Genomic DNA, 17,266 nt, shown 5'->3' on the forward strand with positions numbered 1-17,266 from the left:
TTGAATACAATTGCGGACTTTAACTCAAAGAACATAAGGAAGACACTTCTCTTGTCAATAGGCCACTAGGTTAGAAATCAGTAACCAAAGATGACTAGAAAAATTCCATATGTTTGGAAATTTTAAAACACACATCTGACAATTCATGGATCCAAGAGAAAGTAATAATGAAATCATAAAATTTATAGACAGTGTGAAAAGTGTTAGTTGCTCAGTCATGTCCAACTCTTTGTAACCCCAGAGACTGTAGCTCCCCAGGCACCTCTGTTCATGGCAAGAATACTGGAGTGGGTTGCCATTCCCTTCTCCAGGGGATCCTTCTAACCCATGGATTGAATCCAGGTATCACACATTGTAGGCAGATTCTTTGCTGTCTGAGCCACCAGAGAAGCCATAAAACTGAACCAATAAATATGCTACAAGTCAGAACACTGGTTTACAGCTAAAGCTGTGCTTTTGAGAAAATTTAAAGTCATACATATTTAAATTAGAACAGAAGAAAGGTAGGAATGTAAGGAGTTAACTACACAATTTAAGGGATTAAGAAAAGAACAGTCAAATAATCCAAGAAGTTGGAAAGAACAGTAAAAAATTGAGTGAAATGAATGAAATATAGTATAAAAATTCAAAAGCAAGGAATAACATTAAATTCTGAAAGGTAAGATACTAAAATAATACTTAGAATGAAATAGGGAATGTATCTATTGATAAAGCACAGACAAGAAGATTGAGAAGATGCTTCGAAACAACTTTTGGGCAATTCATTAGAAAACAAAAACCAAATGGATATAATTCCTAGAAGAAAAAACACAACATACCACAAAGAAAGAGATAGTATGCTGGTCCTACAACTATTCAAATGATTTCATCAATAGTTAAAATATTTCCTGAATGAGAGCTCCAGGCCCAGTTAGTTTTATTTGTATGTTTTACTTTTTATTCAAGAAGTAGATAATTCCAATATTTTTAAAATCTTATAGGGAATATAAAATAAGAAGTAATCGTCTATTCATTTATAGAGACAAATGACTTTGATACTGAAGCCAAAAAAGTACAGTATGAGAGAAGGAAAGAAAATCTCCTATATTGATATATGTGCAAAATACTAAACAAAATACTTACAGATAATAACATCCAAGTATTAAAAAACATAAAAGCCAATCTGAAACTAACCCAGGACTAGAAGGCTGGTTAATACTAAAAATGGTTCACTGTATTAATAGGTTAAAGGAGAAAAATAGAATGACTATCTCAGTAAATGTAGGAAAAGCATTTACAATAATAAAGAATTCCTGATTAAAAACTAGCAGAGAAGAACTGCCTTAACTTGATAAAGAGTACCTATGAAATCTAGAGTAACCATCATACCAAATGGTGAAATGTTAACCTTATTCACTCTTGAAAATCAAGAGCAAGACAGGGATATTCATGCTCAATATACCTATTCAACACTGTACTGGGTGAGAGAAAGTGCACTCATATAAAAGCTATAAAAGGAGCCAAAAACTCACACTATTTTCAAATAATACGATTTTCCAGACACAAAATTCCAAAAAAGCCAGAGACATGACCACACGTTGCTTTACAGTTGGTTAAGAATTGCCATCAACTGAGCACGTAGAGTTGATTCCCCTCTGAAATAAAATAAACAAGTAAATCTACTTCACAAGATATACAAAACCAATTCTAGGTAATTAAAGACTTAAATGCAAAGAGGAGAATATTAAACGTTTATAAGTACATTTAAGAAAATGTTTTTACCATTTCACGGTAAGGAAGAAAAAAAATTTAAACGATTCATGAGAGAACATGAGCTATAAAAAAAATCAATACTTTAATGTAAAATTAAGAACATCTGCTCATCATTTGACAGCATCAAGGAAAAATAAAAAACCTAGCCACTAAAATGGAGAAACATATATAACTGGCAAAGGATTAATCCAAACTATACAAAGAACTCTTAAGTTTAAAAACAAAAAAGACTACCATACAGTGAAAAAGTATCTAGATAACAGAAACATAAACGTGGTCAACAAATATCTGAAAATGAACTTGCTGCTACTGCTAAGTCACTTCAGTCGTGTCCGACTCTGTGTGACCCCATAGACGTCAGCCCACCAGGCTCCCCCGTCCCTGAGATAGAAATGCAAATTAAAACCAAAATCACATTTTATTTAAAAAATAAAAATGGAAACTGAAAAGTGAAATACAATTTTGTATTCAATAGATTTGCACAATTTAAAATACAGAACAATAACAAATGTTGACAAATATCAACAGATATTCACAAATATAATGCTCATGTGAAAAGTAGTGTAGATATAAGAATGCTGCTTGACGTCATTACATAAAAGTTTAGAAATTAAAAAGGTAAAAATTTTATCTGTTGCTTAGAAACACATACATATTTATTCAAACAATAAAAAAAAAAAACATATAATTCAGAACAGTGACCACCTATTCAGAGGAAGCTTAAGAGAGAAGGAAATGTCATCAAGGTGAGTTACCAGGTAAGTTTAATTGTACTCTGAATTTTTAAATCTTAAGATAAGTGGTAGCTACACAGGCATTCTTTATACTTTTCTCCATACCATTTTCATGTCTAATATAATTCATGATTAAAATGTATTACACCTTAAAATAGGTAAAATGAAAACATTTTAACAAAGAATGTCAGGAAATTCAAGAGTAAGAGAAGTAAAACTAATTGTCAACAAAGCAAAGATATTTGTAGTTTTGGAGGTACTGTCCTAACATTTTGTGGTTGGAATTCAAATTCTGTCAAAAACACCTGGAAACACATTTTAAAGGCTTCAAAAATCACACACATGCAACATAACAGCAAATCACTAAGAAAATGTCTACAATTCAAACACTGCATTACTTCATGTATTTTTCCCCTCTCTAAATTTTGTGATTATTCCACAAAGCATCTGTTAAAAGGGATAAAGAATGCTTACACAAAGCAGACAGCTTAAACTATGAATGAGCTTTTCACCTTCATTTAATTATAAATACTATTTTTAAGCATCTTGAACAGTAAGATAAAATTTCATTGCATTTTCATCAGTGTTAAAAGTGGTGCATTGAAGATGTTATTTATTCATTTCTCCACAAAGAACATTTTGAATGTATTTTTCCATGGCTGACAGAAACAAAGAAGTATTACTAAGTTTGCAAACATAGAACAATTAGAACATTTTTCAACAACAACACTTCATTAATTGTTTACCTGTGACAAAACCAGTCACGGCTCCCCTGTAGTCATGAGCACCTAGAAGGATATACCTGGAGGAATACAAGTCTCCTTATTAACCCCTTCTTTCAGTCCATGTATTACATCCCTTCAAGGCCTCCAAGTGAAAGCAATGCTTTCTAATGCCTTGTAACTTGGAACTCTGATGTATTAAATACTTTCCACTTTTTGCCACCTTCTTTGGCTTCTTTACCAGAAACCTGTATCTCAGCCTGTACCTTAGGTTGAGAAATTAAAAAAAAATTTTTTTCATTTTTATCTTCTTAGCTCAATTAGGCATGGGCTAAGAATACCCAATATTGCTCTTCATAATTTCCAAAAACCACATGTGAAACCATCAAAAAAAATTACAAAGCAAACAAGACTAAAGAATATCACTGTATGTCAAAAACCACAAAAGCAATCACATGCCAAGCACATGAGAAAATAAAACTCATGAGGCAGATGAGGATAAACTGCAGGGAAACCCAACGGACTAAATGCTACATTCTGGGTTTTCTTTATGAAAGCAAGAAATCACAACAGAAGTAGGAAGGTATTCTGTACCTTACTCCCCACACTTATCCTGACGGGATGCACCCAAAAGAGAAACTCAAGGACAGTAGTACCAAGTGAAAAATAGAAAAACTTAGTTGGGAGAAGCAATCCGCTCCATGTGTTCTTGCTTCCTTTTAAGATTTTCTGGGTTTGCCAAGAATGAAAGGCCTAATCATTCTTTACCAGGCCCATTTCTCATGAATATATTTTCAGAGAGCAACCAGGAGGGATAAGACAAGCTCTCCCTCTAGGAAAAGCAGGCTTGCTTACTGCTTGCTGTAAAAGAGGTGGATTCCCTAATCTTAATGCTCCTCCTAGAATGCAGCATCCATCCTGGCTAAATCCTATCACCTCTGTGGGACCTGGGGGCAAGGGGAATTGAAGCACGGAGCTTGCTATGTGGTGAGTAATAAACCTCTCTGTTACTGACCCAGGAAATCATGTCTTCTGGTAGCATCCATAAAAGAGCAACAGGCTAGCTTATTAGCTTCTAACTGGGGTAAAATAAAATCCCAGGATCAACAACTTTATCCCACTTTGCCTATAAATTACTGGCCATGAAGTAGGGGCAGACTTCAAGAGGCATGATATATTTTCAGAAGTATTTCCAAACAAGTTACATTCTCCAGGAAGAATAGACTGAGGAAAAACTTGTAAGTAAATGATACTTTGTCAGATATTGGAAGAAAAGACTAAGGAAAAACTTGTAAGTTAATAATACTTTTTCAGATATTAGAAAAGTATAGCATGCAGTAAAAATATACTCCAGTATTTCTATATGCATTAAGAAATATACTTAAATATGTGAAAGTCACTCCGTGTCTCTTTTGTGACCCCAGGGATAGTCCATGGAATCCTCCAGGACGGAATACTGGAGTGGGTAGCTGTTCCCTTCTCAAGGGAATCTACCCAACCCAGGGAATGGACCCAGGTCTCCCACATTGCAGGCTGATTCTTTACCAGCTGAGCCACCAGGGAAGCCCAAAAATACTGGAGTGGATAGGCTATTCCTTCTCCAGCGGATCTTCTTGACCCAGGAATCAAACGGGAGTCTCCTGTATTACAGGCGGATTCTTTACCAGCTGAGCTACCAAGGAAGACCCTACTTAAATACAGTTAGAAGAAATAATGTATTTTGTGAAAGACTCCTGGCAATACAAAATTAAGACTGGAAACTGCACCTTCCCCTGTAGATCAGAGAAGTGCATCTGACCTCTGCAAATTCAGAGTAATCAACTGACATGTGTGTATAAAGGCTGACTTTGGACAAAATTTGCTTTCTAACCTATTAAAAGTTTTAAGCATAAAAATGGGAGGACCAAATGGAAGTAGGAAGAAAGACTGCCTATAAGAGCCAAAATGGCATTTTAGAGAACTGACTGTATCTTCAGAATAATACAAGCAAACAGATGTGACTTCAATAAATCAGAAACAGAAATTCATAGGAAAGAACAACCTGAAATAAAAAGTATTTCAAGAAATAAGACAAAAATAATCCCTTTCTACCCTTTTAAGAATATAAATAAATCAAACATAAAACAAATAGAGACACAAAAGTTTCCTAAATTCTTTATGGGATGTGTAAGTATAACAAAATAAATTTTCAAGTTCTAAGCAAAGCAAATTAAGAGATCTAAACGAAGCTACATGCTGGAAAATTAAATATATATACGTGTATATACATATATATATGTATGTATGTATATATACATATGCTATGCTGTGTTTAATAACTCAGTGTTCAACTATTTGCAACCCCATGGACTACAGCCTGCCAGGCTCCTCTGTACATGGGGATTCTCCAGACAAGATCACTGGAGTGGGTTGCCATGCCCTCCTCCAGGGGATCTTCCCAACCCAGGGATCAAACCCAGGTCTCCCACATTGTGGGTGGATTCTCTACCAACTAAGCCACCAGGGAAGCTGAAGAATACTGGAGTGGGTAGCCTATCCCCTCTTCAGAGGATTTTCCTGACCCAAGAATTGAAGCAGGGTCTCCTGAAAGCTATCAAAATTCCCAGGGAAGATACAGGTAAAAAAAAAAAATATATATATATATATATATATATATATATTCAAAGAGAGAAAAAGCTGAAAATGAAAGAAGTGAAAGAGCAAGAAGTATGAAAAAAAGAACACACAGAATATAATGGCAGGAATAAAACCAACCACTGCCATTATAAAAACAGCAAAAGAATAAGCCATGCATTAAATGACACATCATCAATTTATTAATGGCTTGTGGCAGTGGGGGAAGACTACTACCACATTATTAGAACATCTGCATTCTAATTTCGGAATAACTGAGGTGTAAAGAACTAAAAGAAATCTCAGAACCAAGGTAATGATGATATGCATTATATACGAAGCATGGCAAAAACAAAGGAAGACAGACTAGTAAAAAGAAAGAAAAAGTAGAAAATGGTCTAAATATGCATCAGGAAGATAAAGACTAAATTAGGTCTCTGGTCTCAATTCTAAATTCCCAGCTAAAGAGCATGTGATTTCCTCAGGATGGGACATGGGTTCACCCTGGTCCAATTAACATGGTACAGACTTTGTCTCCAGAGCCAGACCTCATGGGGGTTGCACTGAAGGTCATCGTGAGCTGGCCAAAACTGCCATGGAGGTCAAAGATATGTTACATTCTTTTCTTTCTCACTGTCTTTGTTCCTTTATATTTTCAGATTTGTTAGATGTAATTTTCTAATTTCAATGTTCTGCCAGAGCAAAGGTCATGACTGACAATTTGTTCATACTCTTTTTAGTTCTAACATAGTACAAAGCACAGAGTAACTAATGAGTAAACACATCCTTAACTAGATTATTTTTCCTCCCTTAAGCAGAATCCTTACAAAACAGTCAAACAGAAAACAGGCATGCACACACACACCACATTCATACACACACACACACACTTTAAACTCTGCTTTGTACAGTATATAGAGATAAAAAACATTGAATTAATTTCTCAGCCTATTTCCTTAATTAATAAAAATCCTCATACTGTTTCTGAAATCCAAAATGACCACACAAAGTCAGTTATATGTTTTTAAATGTTGGATTTGTTACATGTGTAAACATACACTTACAGGCAAACTGGAGCTTAGCTTCTCTGCTGACAATTGTCCCGACTGAATTTGTGGCAAAGCATTGATAATTTCCTGTATCCCAATTTCTGTTGGGGTTAATAACCACAAGATTTCCTCTTATCAGCTTATAACGATACTCCATACTCAAATCAATATCGCTTCCATTCAGCTGCCATCTGTAAAACAAATGTCCAGGATTTCTCCCTTAGTATAATTAAAAAAAAAAAAAAACCTACATTATAGAGAATCTACTTTAAACATCAGCTCTCTTATGAATGAAAGGGGACAAATATATCATTCAATTGTTATATAACTGGAAATCAAAGATGCCCCAGTTTAAAAAAAAAAAAAAAAACAGAAACAAAAGGTTAAATTATAGTAGAAAGCACAATAGAGTAGTATCTAAAAGTGAAAGTTTTCAAGATTTTCTGAAGAGGAGAAAATAATTTAGTTTGTTCACTAGGGGGAAAATTAGTCTAGGTCTGCATAGGCAAAGATGAAGTAGAAAGTTGAGGTAATTATCTCATACACTTCAGGCCAGTCTCACGCTGCCGATGGAGGAGGGGGAAGCACATTTCTTTGATTTACCCAGACTGACTGAGCACATTTAATAAATTAATTGGGTAAGTGTTCAACCATCCATTTCAATTTGTCTGGGTAAAAACCTGTCCCCAAGGCACCTTCGGCTCGTCTAAGCCATCACAGAGCTATTTACTAAATGGTACACTGTGGTACAAGACCCTAAATGCCACCCAGAGGGTCGGAAACGGTAAAGGCACTAACCTGAGAGCCGTATTTATCAATGGGAAGCCAAAAGAGAAAAACAAAGTAGTTGGTTTTTAAATAAGAGTTTTTAAACAGAAAAACCAGAATTTTTTTAAACAGTCAGCACACCAGACACATCAAAGTAAAAAGTAGACATTACGTTTAAAAACTCATTAAATACCCCGCAATCTCAAGAGCACATCCATTGTACAAAGCCATCGACCTGCCAGAAGGCTTGATTTTATAAGAAAATTACACTGGTATCGGGTCTATAAATTTAAGGGTAATATGGCAACAATCATCTCAATTCCTCTTTATAATAACTTTCAGAAAATGGGTAATAAAACACCCATTTCACAGATGAGAATTTCAATAAAACAGCTTAGTGAGCTGTTGTCAACTTTCTCCAAACTCTTAATTACAGATCAGAACTACTATCCATTTGAATTCTGGCCCAGAGATTTTTAACCATGTCACGGGTCATATACAAACTGTATTAATACACAAAATGTTTAACCTGGAAATAGTAGCATTGTCAAAGCACATAAAGTATTGTGAAATGTGAACTTTATCACAAATAAAAGTGCATGAAGTTAAAGGAAATATCACATAGCTGTGAAAAATGTATGAGATTTTGTAAACATAGAAAAGCCTTACAAAGGTGAAAACTTTTTTGCAAAATGCAGTTCAATATTATGTATATAAAGTATTTAAAGATATAAAGTAATATTAAGGAAGTATTAAACATGTTTTTAAATGTATAAAAACAAAACACTTCAAGTTTAAGGTATTTTAGAGTTTTCACGGAGGGAAAAGTGTGAAGAGGTTACAGGGCAAACACTGGAAATTGAGCTTTTTAGGTTTGATTTTCTAAACCAAATAGTGTTTTTATGTGGTATTCATCATTATACTTGCCTCTGTGTTTGTATCATTTTCTATACCTGAAAGAGCAGGACATTTAAAAAAAAATTAATGCTAAGAAATGAATAAATTTAAAAGTTTAGTTTCTATTGATCAAAGTAGTATTGTATCATTTGCTCAACTTAAAAATTAAGACTTCCTTGATTTTTTTTTTCTGTATTCACATACAAGACTCCTAGGTTTAAAGCAACATTCTGAAATTAAGAGGAAAATCTGGAGGCCTCAAGTCTTTTCTATTGAGCTGAAAAGAACAAAATGTTAAAGAAATAGAAAAACGCCATAACTGCTTTCTCATTTGTGGCAGATTTTTGCTATTGGTTTGATTTTGCTTGGCTTGTACAGTAACTCCCTTATGATCCTTCCCAAGGCAAGTCTATATTTGCATGTGTCTTTTAGATTACTTTCTTCTATTCGGACTTTAATCCTGCCCCTAGAATTTTGAAGTGGGACTGTAAACACCTATTACCTCTTCTTCATTTGATTCCTGCCCAAATCCTAGAACTATGGAAACTCAGAAAAGGAAATTAAGGAAAACTGTTCATCCACATTCTTTCTTAATACTCTGCACTCTTGATATACAAGGTGGTCTGCAGATGGTCATGAGCACCCTAATTATCATCCAAGAGTATGCTTTAAATGCAGAATCTTAGACTCTATCCAGGTCTACTAAACCAGAAAATGGCATCCTAGTGAGAGTTGCCAGTGTTTAATAGGCCCATTCCAGTTTGGAAGAACTGGTCTATAATATCCCCAAGAAGTAACCATGGACGGCCTATGAGGGACATAGATAAGAGTTACCCAATCTTGATTTATCCCATTCCATTTTCAAGAACTCTTATTAGAAAAATCAACCCTCCTTCCTTCTTTCCTTCTTCATTCTACCCTTCTTCCCTCTCTCCCTTCATCCCTTCATCCTTTCTTGGCAAAAAAATATTTGAAAGGTAAGAGAAAAGTGTTAGTTGCTCAGTCGTGTCCCACTCTTTGTGACCCCATGAACTGTAGCCCACCAGATTCCTCTGTCCCTGGGATTCTCTAGGCAAAAGTACTGGAGTGGGTTGCCATTCCCTTCTCCAGGGGATCTTCTAGACCCAAGGATTAAACCCAGGTCTCCCACAATGCAAGCAGATTCTTTACCATCTGAGCCACCTCTGAGTGCCTATGTGTCCAGGCTCTAAGGAAGGGGTGAAAAAGCTCCTTCATGGAGCTTACACTGTGCGAGAAGCCGTTTTTCTGTTTCTCAGTTCCTGTCCCTCCCCCCGTGTCTAGCCCAGTCTCTATCCAACCCTACCATTAACAGCAGAATGAACAGAAATGAGATTCATAACCAAGTGCTCCTTGGTTTATGGGTTGAACTCATTGTGTGACCATGAGCAATTAACCAAACTCCATTAAACCTAAGATTTCAACATGTAAAATGAAGACAGTATCATCTTCCCCACATGGTTGTTCTATCAATTTAATTACAAACCGCTGAGAAAAGAAGTAAAACAAAGGTGAAGGAAAAAAGGAAAGATATACCCATCTGAAGGCACAGTTCCAAAGAATAGCAAGCAGACATAAGAAAACATTCCTAAGTGATCAATGAAAAGAAATAGAGGAAAACAATAGAATGGGACAGATTAGAGATCTCTTCAAGAAAATTAGAGATACCAAGGGAATATTTCATGCAATGATAGGCACAATAAAGGACAGAAACAGTATGGACCTAACAGAAGCAGAAGATATTAATAAGAGGTGACAAGAATACACAGAAACTATACAAAAAAGATCTTCATGACCCAGATAACCATGATGGTGTGATCACTCACCAAGAGCCAGATATCTTGGAATGCAAAGTCAACTGCACCCTAGGAAGCATCACTACCAACAGCTAGTGGAGGTGATGGAATTACAGCTGAGCTATTTCAAATCCTAAAAGACGATGCTGTGAAAGTGCTGCACTCACTATGCCAGCAATTATGGAAAACTCATCAGTGGCCACAGGACTGGAATAGGTCACTTTTCATTGGCATCTCAAAGAAAGGCAATGCCAAAGAACGTTCATACTGCCACACAATTGCCCTCATTTCACAAGCTTGAAAAGTAATGCTCAAAATTCTCCAAGCTAGGCTTCAACAATACATGAACTGAGACTGTCCAGATGCTCAAACTGGATTTAGAAAAGGAAGAGGAACCAGAGATCAAATTGCCGACATCCGTTCAATTGTAGAAAAAGTAAGAGAATTCCACAAAAACATCTACTTCTGCTTCATTGACTATGCTTAAGCCCTTGAGTGCGTGGATCACAACAAATTGTGGAAAATTCTTAAAGACATGGGAATACCAGACAACCTTACCTGCGTCCTGAGAAATCTCTATGCAGGTCAAGAAGTTACAGTTAGAATGGGACATGGAACAACAGACTGGTTCCAAATTGGGAAAGGAGTATGTAAAGGCTGTATATTGTCAACCTGCTTATTTAACTTATATGCAGAGTACATTATGCAAAATGCCAGGGTGGATGAAGCACAAGCTGGAATCAAGATTGCTAGGAGAAATTCCAATAACCTCAGATATTCAGATGACACCATCCTTATGTTAGAAAGGGAAGAGGAACTAAAGGGCCTCTTGATAAAGGTGAAAGAGGAGACTGAAAAAGCTGCCTTAAAACTCAACATTCAGAAAACGAAGATTATGGCATCCAGTCCCATCACTTCATGGCGAATAGAAGAGGAAACCATGGAAACAGTGATAGACTTTATTTTCTTGGTCTCCCAAATCACTGCAGATGGTGACTGCGGCCATGAAATTAAAAGATGCCTGCTCCTTGGAAGAAAAGCTATAACAAACCTAGATAGCATATTAAAGAGCAGAGACATTACTTTGCCAACAAAGCCCCATATAGCCAAATCTATGATTTCTCCAGTAGCCATGAATGGATGTGAGAGTTGGACTATAAAAATAGCTGAGCACCAAAGAATGGATGCTTTTGAACTGTGGTGTTGGAGAAGACTCTTGAGAGTGTCTTGGACTTCAAGGAGATCAAACAAGTCAATTCTAAAGGAAATCAACCCTGAATATTCATTGGAAGGACTGATGCTGAAGCTGAAGCTCCAATACCTTGGCCACCTGATTCGAAGAGCTGACTCTTTAGAAAATACCCTGATGCTGGGAAAGACTTAAGGCAGGAGGAGAAGGGTATGACAGAAGACAAGATGGTTGGATGGGATCACTGACAGCTGACAATGAGCTTGAGCAAGCTCTGGGAGATGGTAAAGAACAGGGAAGCCTGGCATGCTGCAGTCCATGGGGTTGCAAAGAGTCAGACACAACTGAGCGACTGAACAACAACAACCATCAATCAATCAATTTATTTAAACAGTGTATATAAAACCAGTGGCTCATGGTAGTCATCCAACAAATAGGCAGGCGCCAGTGTTAACATGGGAGGGCTTTCCATCCAAATCTGCAAGTCCATCCATTTGCTTTGTTTTTCTTTTCTTCTATCCTCATAGAGCGTATGCTGGTTAAATGCAACTTGTGTGATTCAATGCTTTGGGTCATCTCTTCTCAGGTGGAATGAACTGTGTCTTCCACATATGGTTTGTCTGCATTTGTACCTGACTTAGAAGTCAGTGAAACGTGGGACAAAACACATGCTGGGCTTGACCTTCAGAGAATAAATCTGACAGTAAATCACAAGTAGGTGGGCTGAATTTTTAAGCTGCAAACAGTTTGCTAGTTACTAAGTTATTTGACGGCTTGTGGAAGAAGAAAGGAGAACTCCTCTACATGCAAAGCAGGAAAAATGCAGTTAATTTCACACACTTTTGAATGGAGAACTCTCATGACAAATGGTACTTGTGGCTTTGTTATCTACAAAGAACAGTGTGTATCAAGGAAAAAAGGTTTCAGCTCCACAGTCTAGAATGTTTATGGCCTGATGAAGCGTGCCTGATGGCTTCATTTGAAAATTCTGTTTTCGTGTTTAGCTGATGAAAAATAAAGGTACAATGGCTATGTGGCAAATTGTAAAGATAAATAAAAATATATAGAAGCACTTCTTCTTGTCCATTTAATAGCTGGAAAGATTTAAGAGATCATAAAATATGTGGGAAAACACCTTATTTCAGTAAGCATCTAAGATGTAAAAGCTATCATATCTCTCAGTTTTGACTGAAGAGCCAAAATGGAAAACATTTCTTACATTATGCATGAATGTTTCTTACTTATGTTATCTCACTCTTTGTCATATACACACAATCTCTAAATTATTTTACTGTGCAAAAAGACCAAAACTGATCTTGTACATATGTTTCTGCTGTAACAAAATTATAACTGCGTTTGTTTTAGTAAACTCATCAGAGTGAAGATATACTTGAGATACTCAGAAGATGGTTAATTTTCTTTTAACAAAGCAATATAATTATGTCTCTCCTTCTTAATATTATTCATCATTAAATGGAACCCATCCCCCGGTGATATAAAATTTCTCAATATCTTATTATACATGGGTTGCTTTTCTTCTTGCTAAAAATATGTTGATTCAAAAGGGTTGTTTTTAAACTCTGCAATGTGTAAGCAACCCGTGAGCCTGGGCATCCAAGTGTTATTTTATTCTGAGAAAATAGTGCACTTCACTTCCTAATACAGAAATTTATTTCGGAATATTTTCAATAGAATCTTTTGTATAAGAAATAATCAGGAAAATTGAAGGCACACAAACATACTCCTTCCACAAAGAATGTGTCTAATAAATCTACAAATTAGACTACATTTCTTTGGAGTAAATTGTAATCCAACTGTCCAGAGTTCGTGAACATCATGCACAGTGGTAAGGCAGCAACAGGTAAATGGTGCATTTAGGTCATAAATTTGGGAAGCTTTCAGAAGCAGACACTGCCTTTTAGCTTTGAACATGCACAATCCTTTGTGAAAGTTAAAAATGTCTACTTTTATGAAGGGATTTTGAAGTTCCTTAGGACTTTAAAGTCTCAGAATGAAATACTTTTTGAAATATGGAAATCATTTAAAACTTCATAAAAGTAAAATCTGCATATTCCAATTTCATTCTGAAAAGCTTCATGCAGTAATTTGGAGCAAAAGAAGACAGCTCTGGGGCTCTGGGGGTGATGTACACTAGCATTTCAATCATATAACATTTACACTGTGCTCTGGAAGCAGACTAACCTTGTAGCTTTAGTTCAGTGGTAAATGTCACAAGATTAAGTACCTTTGCATACTCATCATCTTGTAATGCTCTTGAATGATCTTGTAAGATCACTGTCAGCTTTCAGTGTTCAAACGCTCATTCTACATGAATTAGGATTTGCTTTTAGAATCCACAAGTGAGAAATGGTTTAATTTTCATATTTCACAACTCTGATTCTCAAGCAATAGGCTCTCAACCCCTTTAACTGCTTGATGTGGAACTTATATGTGAATTAAGGTCAATAACTCGAGGTTCAGATTCTGGAAGAAGTTGCAATTCCAGAAGAAGTCCTGGACCACTTACTCTGCCAGCTGACCTGAGGTAGCATGAATTAGATCGGTCCATTTCTAAATTTCAGTTACACACTCTATACAACAGGAAGCTGTTACTGGCCTACAATTTCTTTAAGACATTGTACAGGCCCTTGGGTTAACAGGTTTTGAATCTTAAGTATAAAGCATAAGGTGGGGATATTTCAACTGGGAGTTAATAGTTTTAAATGATGGAAACAGTAATTGTGACTTCTAAGAAATAACAGAATCATCAATCATGGGGAGTATATGAATCACTACCTTCCAATACAGAGAACAAAATATGTGTAAGATTCTGTGTATGTTTGTGTGCAAACAAAAGTTTATGTAACAATGAGTAAATTAACATAAAAAGCCTAGATTCTAAGTGTCAAAAGGTATTTTCAAACCATAAGGCACACTATCAATCACTGCTGAATTCCTACCATCAGTTGTAACAGGTAGGTGAGCATACTGGGTGCTCACAGAAGTTTCCTGAATGAAGTAATCTTATTCTACCCTCTAACCTAGCCATCCTAGCCTCCATACAGTCATCCCTCTCACTGTGGTCATCCATATTATCAATAAATATCTCAAAGACAGGGAATGAATGTATAATTATTTTCACTACCATCCAGTTATTATTTATTTACCATACTAGTTATTATTGGATATGGCAACCTCTTTACACAAAACCACACTAGTATGGAATGAGAATCATGAAGATAAACATAGACATATCTTGTTGTCAGTTTAATATAAGGCACTAAATCCTAACTTGGATCTTCCACTAAAACTCTGAAATAAAAGGTTAGAGAATATCACCCTTTGAAATCGAAACTAACAAAACTCAGTGACAATAAATTGAGTGACAATCAGGTAGTTTCAAAATAATCTCAGGATGTAATTCATCTCATGGTTGACTGTATTATCCTTCAAGGTATCTACACCAACTTATAAAGTTTGGTCAGGAAAAATGGAAACATAAACAATATTCTGGAGAAAAACAAATGCTACATATTAGAGTTTGATGAAAAACCAAGAAAAAAGCAAAATAATTTACTAAATTCTTTAAGAAGCTGGGGCTGGGTTTTGAAAATATGCCCACATTAAACACTTGTTAAATCAACAGGCAATACTTTATTTAGGGTTTGACAGGAAAATTAGGAATTTAATCACAGAAGCAATTTGTGGTTGTGGATGCAGCTTTCAAGTTAATAAGCAAATGCATTTGTGTTCAAATGCAATGTTTGTTAATATGTTTACTGAAGTGATGAGAATAATTGCAGCCCTTGAAGAATGAATGCCTGAATTTGCATATTCAATACTTTATCCAAAAATAACTAGTTAGGCTTCAGCAATAATTAGTGACGATACAAATGAGTTAAACTGTGATGCTGTGTTTTTAAAAATGAATTTCTAAAATGTGTTTCATGACAGAGATTCCCACTCATTGATAAATTTTAATCATATACAATAAAAAAAGACATAAGAAGAGATGAGACCTACACTGGGATTAAAAACAATTTAACTCCTCAGTATTTAACTCCTCAGTTTATATAGGTAAAGCCTAGCTCAGACTGACCAGTGATTACCTTTATATTACGCTGAGAAGAATCAAAGAAGATGGCTGAGCTTTCTGCATCTCTGCTTCCCTTTCAGCTTTTACTGGCAGCATCTTTCTCATTCTCCTCTGGACAGGCCATGCCTCCCAGGACCCAGGCATGGCCACTGAGACCATTCCTACTTTCAGGCCTTAGAGATTAGTTAGTTGTATAACTGTGATCCAGTTGATTTAACTAGTGTTTGATCAGTATCTGTTTTCCTTCCTTCTTGCCTCATGACAAAAACATAACAACAAAAATATGTTAATTTTTCAACTACCATCTTTAATATCTAAAACCTAACCTCTACATTTCTCCTGGGTTCTGACTACTGACAGTATTAGCTGTGTTTTTATTTCATGTTTTTCTGACACCTTTCAGAGCTTTTGGTAACACTAATAGGAAATATTTCCTCTTTTTCTAGTTAACATTTTGTGGAGGATGTAAGTAGACCTAGGCAGTCATCTTTGCCATTTCAAGGGCAATCTGTCTTAAAATAGAGCTATAAAGAAGGGCTCAATCCAAATTTAAGAATATCCTATAGAAGCAACTATAGATTGCTTTTGTTCCTGTGATGCTTCATGACACTCTTGACTCCTGAAATAAAACCTAATCCCAAACTGTTTCTGTTTCCTCCCAGTTAACTTCATCCCATTTCTTCATTCGTGCCACCGATTTACTTTTCACTACCATCCCTGTGGAAAAGAAATGCAAAAAAGCAAAATGGCTGTCTGGGGAGGCCTTACAAATAGCTGTGAAAAGAAGAGAAGCCAAAAGCAAAGGAGAAAAGGAAAGACATTAGCATCTGAATGCAGAATTCCAAGAACAGCAAGAAGAGAAAAGAAAGCCTTCCTCAGCAATCAATGCAAAGAAACAGAGGAAAACAACAGAATGGGAAAGCCTAGAGATCTCTTCAAGAAAATTAGAGATACCAAGGGAATATTTCATGCAAAGATGGGCTCGATAAAGGACAGAAATGGTATTGAACTAACAGAAGCAGAAGATATTAAGAAGAGGTGGCAAAAATACACAGAAGAACTGTACAAAAAAGATCTTCACGACCCAGATAATCACGATGGTGTGATCACTGACCTACAGCCAGACATCCTGGAATGTGAAGTTAAGTGGGCCTTAGAAAGCAGCACTACAAACAAAGCAAGTGGAGGTGATAGAATTCCAATTGAGCTATTTCAAATCCTGAAAGATGATGCTGTGAAAGCGCTGCACTCGATGTGTCAGCAAATTTGGAAAACTCAGCAGTGGCCACAGGACTGGAAAAGGTCAGTTTTCATTCCAATCCCAAAGAAAGGCAATGCCAAAGAATGCTCAAACTACCACACAACTGCACTCATCTCACACTTTAGTAAAGTAATGCTCAAAATTCTCCAAGCAAGTGTTCAGCAATACGTAAACCGTGAACTTGCAGATGTTCAAGCTGGTTTTAGAAAAGGCAGAGGAACCAGAGATCAAATTGCCAACATCCACAGGATCATGGAAAAAGCAAGAGAGTTCCAGAAAAGCATCTATTTCTGCTTTATTGACTATGCCAAAGCCTTTGACTGTGTGGATCACAATAAACTGTGGAAAATTCTGAAAGAGGGGGAATACCA

The 17,266-nt window shown here is 36.1% G+C and overlaps 1 protein-coding gene across 3 annotated transcripts in view; it reads right to left on the reverse strand.

Moving 5' to 3' along the window:
• The window catches only part of CNTN3 (contactin 3 (plasmacytoma associated)), a 297,757-nt gene that overhangs the window by 247,962 nt on the left and 32,529 nt on the right, over positions 1 to 17,266 (reverse strand). For all 3 annotated transcript variants that reach the window (XM_010862006.1, XM_010862007.1, XM_010862005.1), the window contains exon 3: positions 6,886 to 7,061. In XM_010862006.1, the coding sequence (XP_010860308.1) occupies positions 6,886 to 7,061 (176 nt within the window). The remainder of the gene's footprint in view (positions 1 to 6,885; positions 7,062 to 17,266) is intronic.

This window comes from Bison bison, unplaced genomic scaffold, assembly GCF_000754665.1.
Source record: "Bison bison bison isolate TAMUID 2011002044 unplaced genomic scaffold, Bison_UMD1.0 scf7180017864474, whole genome shotgun sequence".
Taxonomy (NCBI): domain Eukaryota; kingdom Metazoa; phylum Chordata; class Mammalia; order Artiodactyla; family Bovidae; genus Bison; species Bison bison.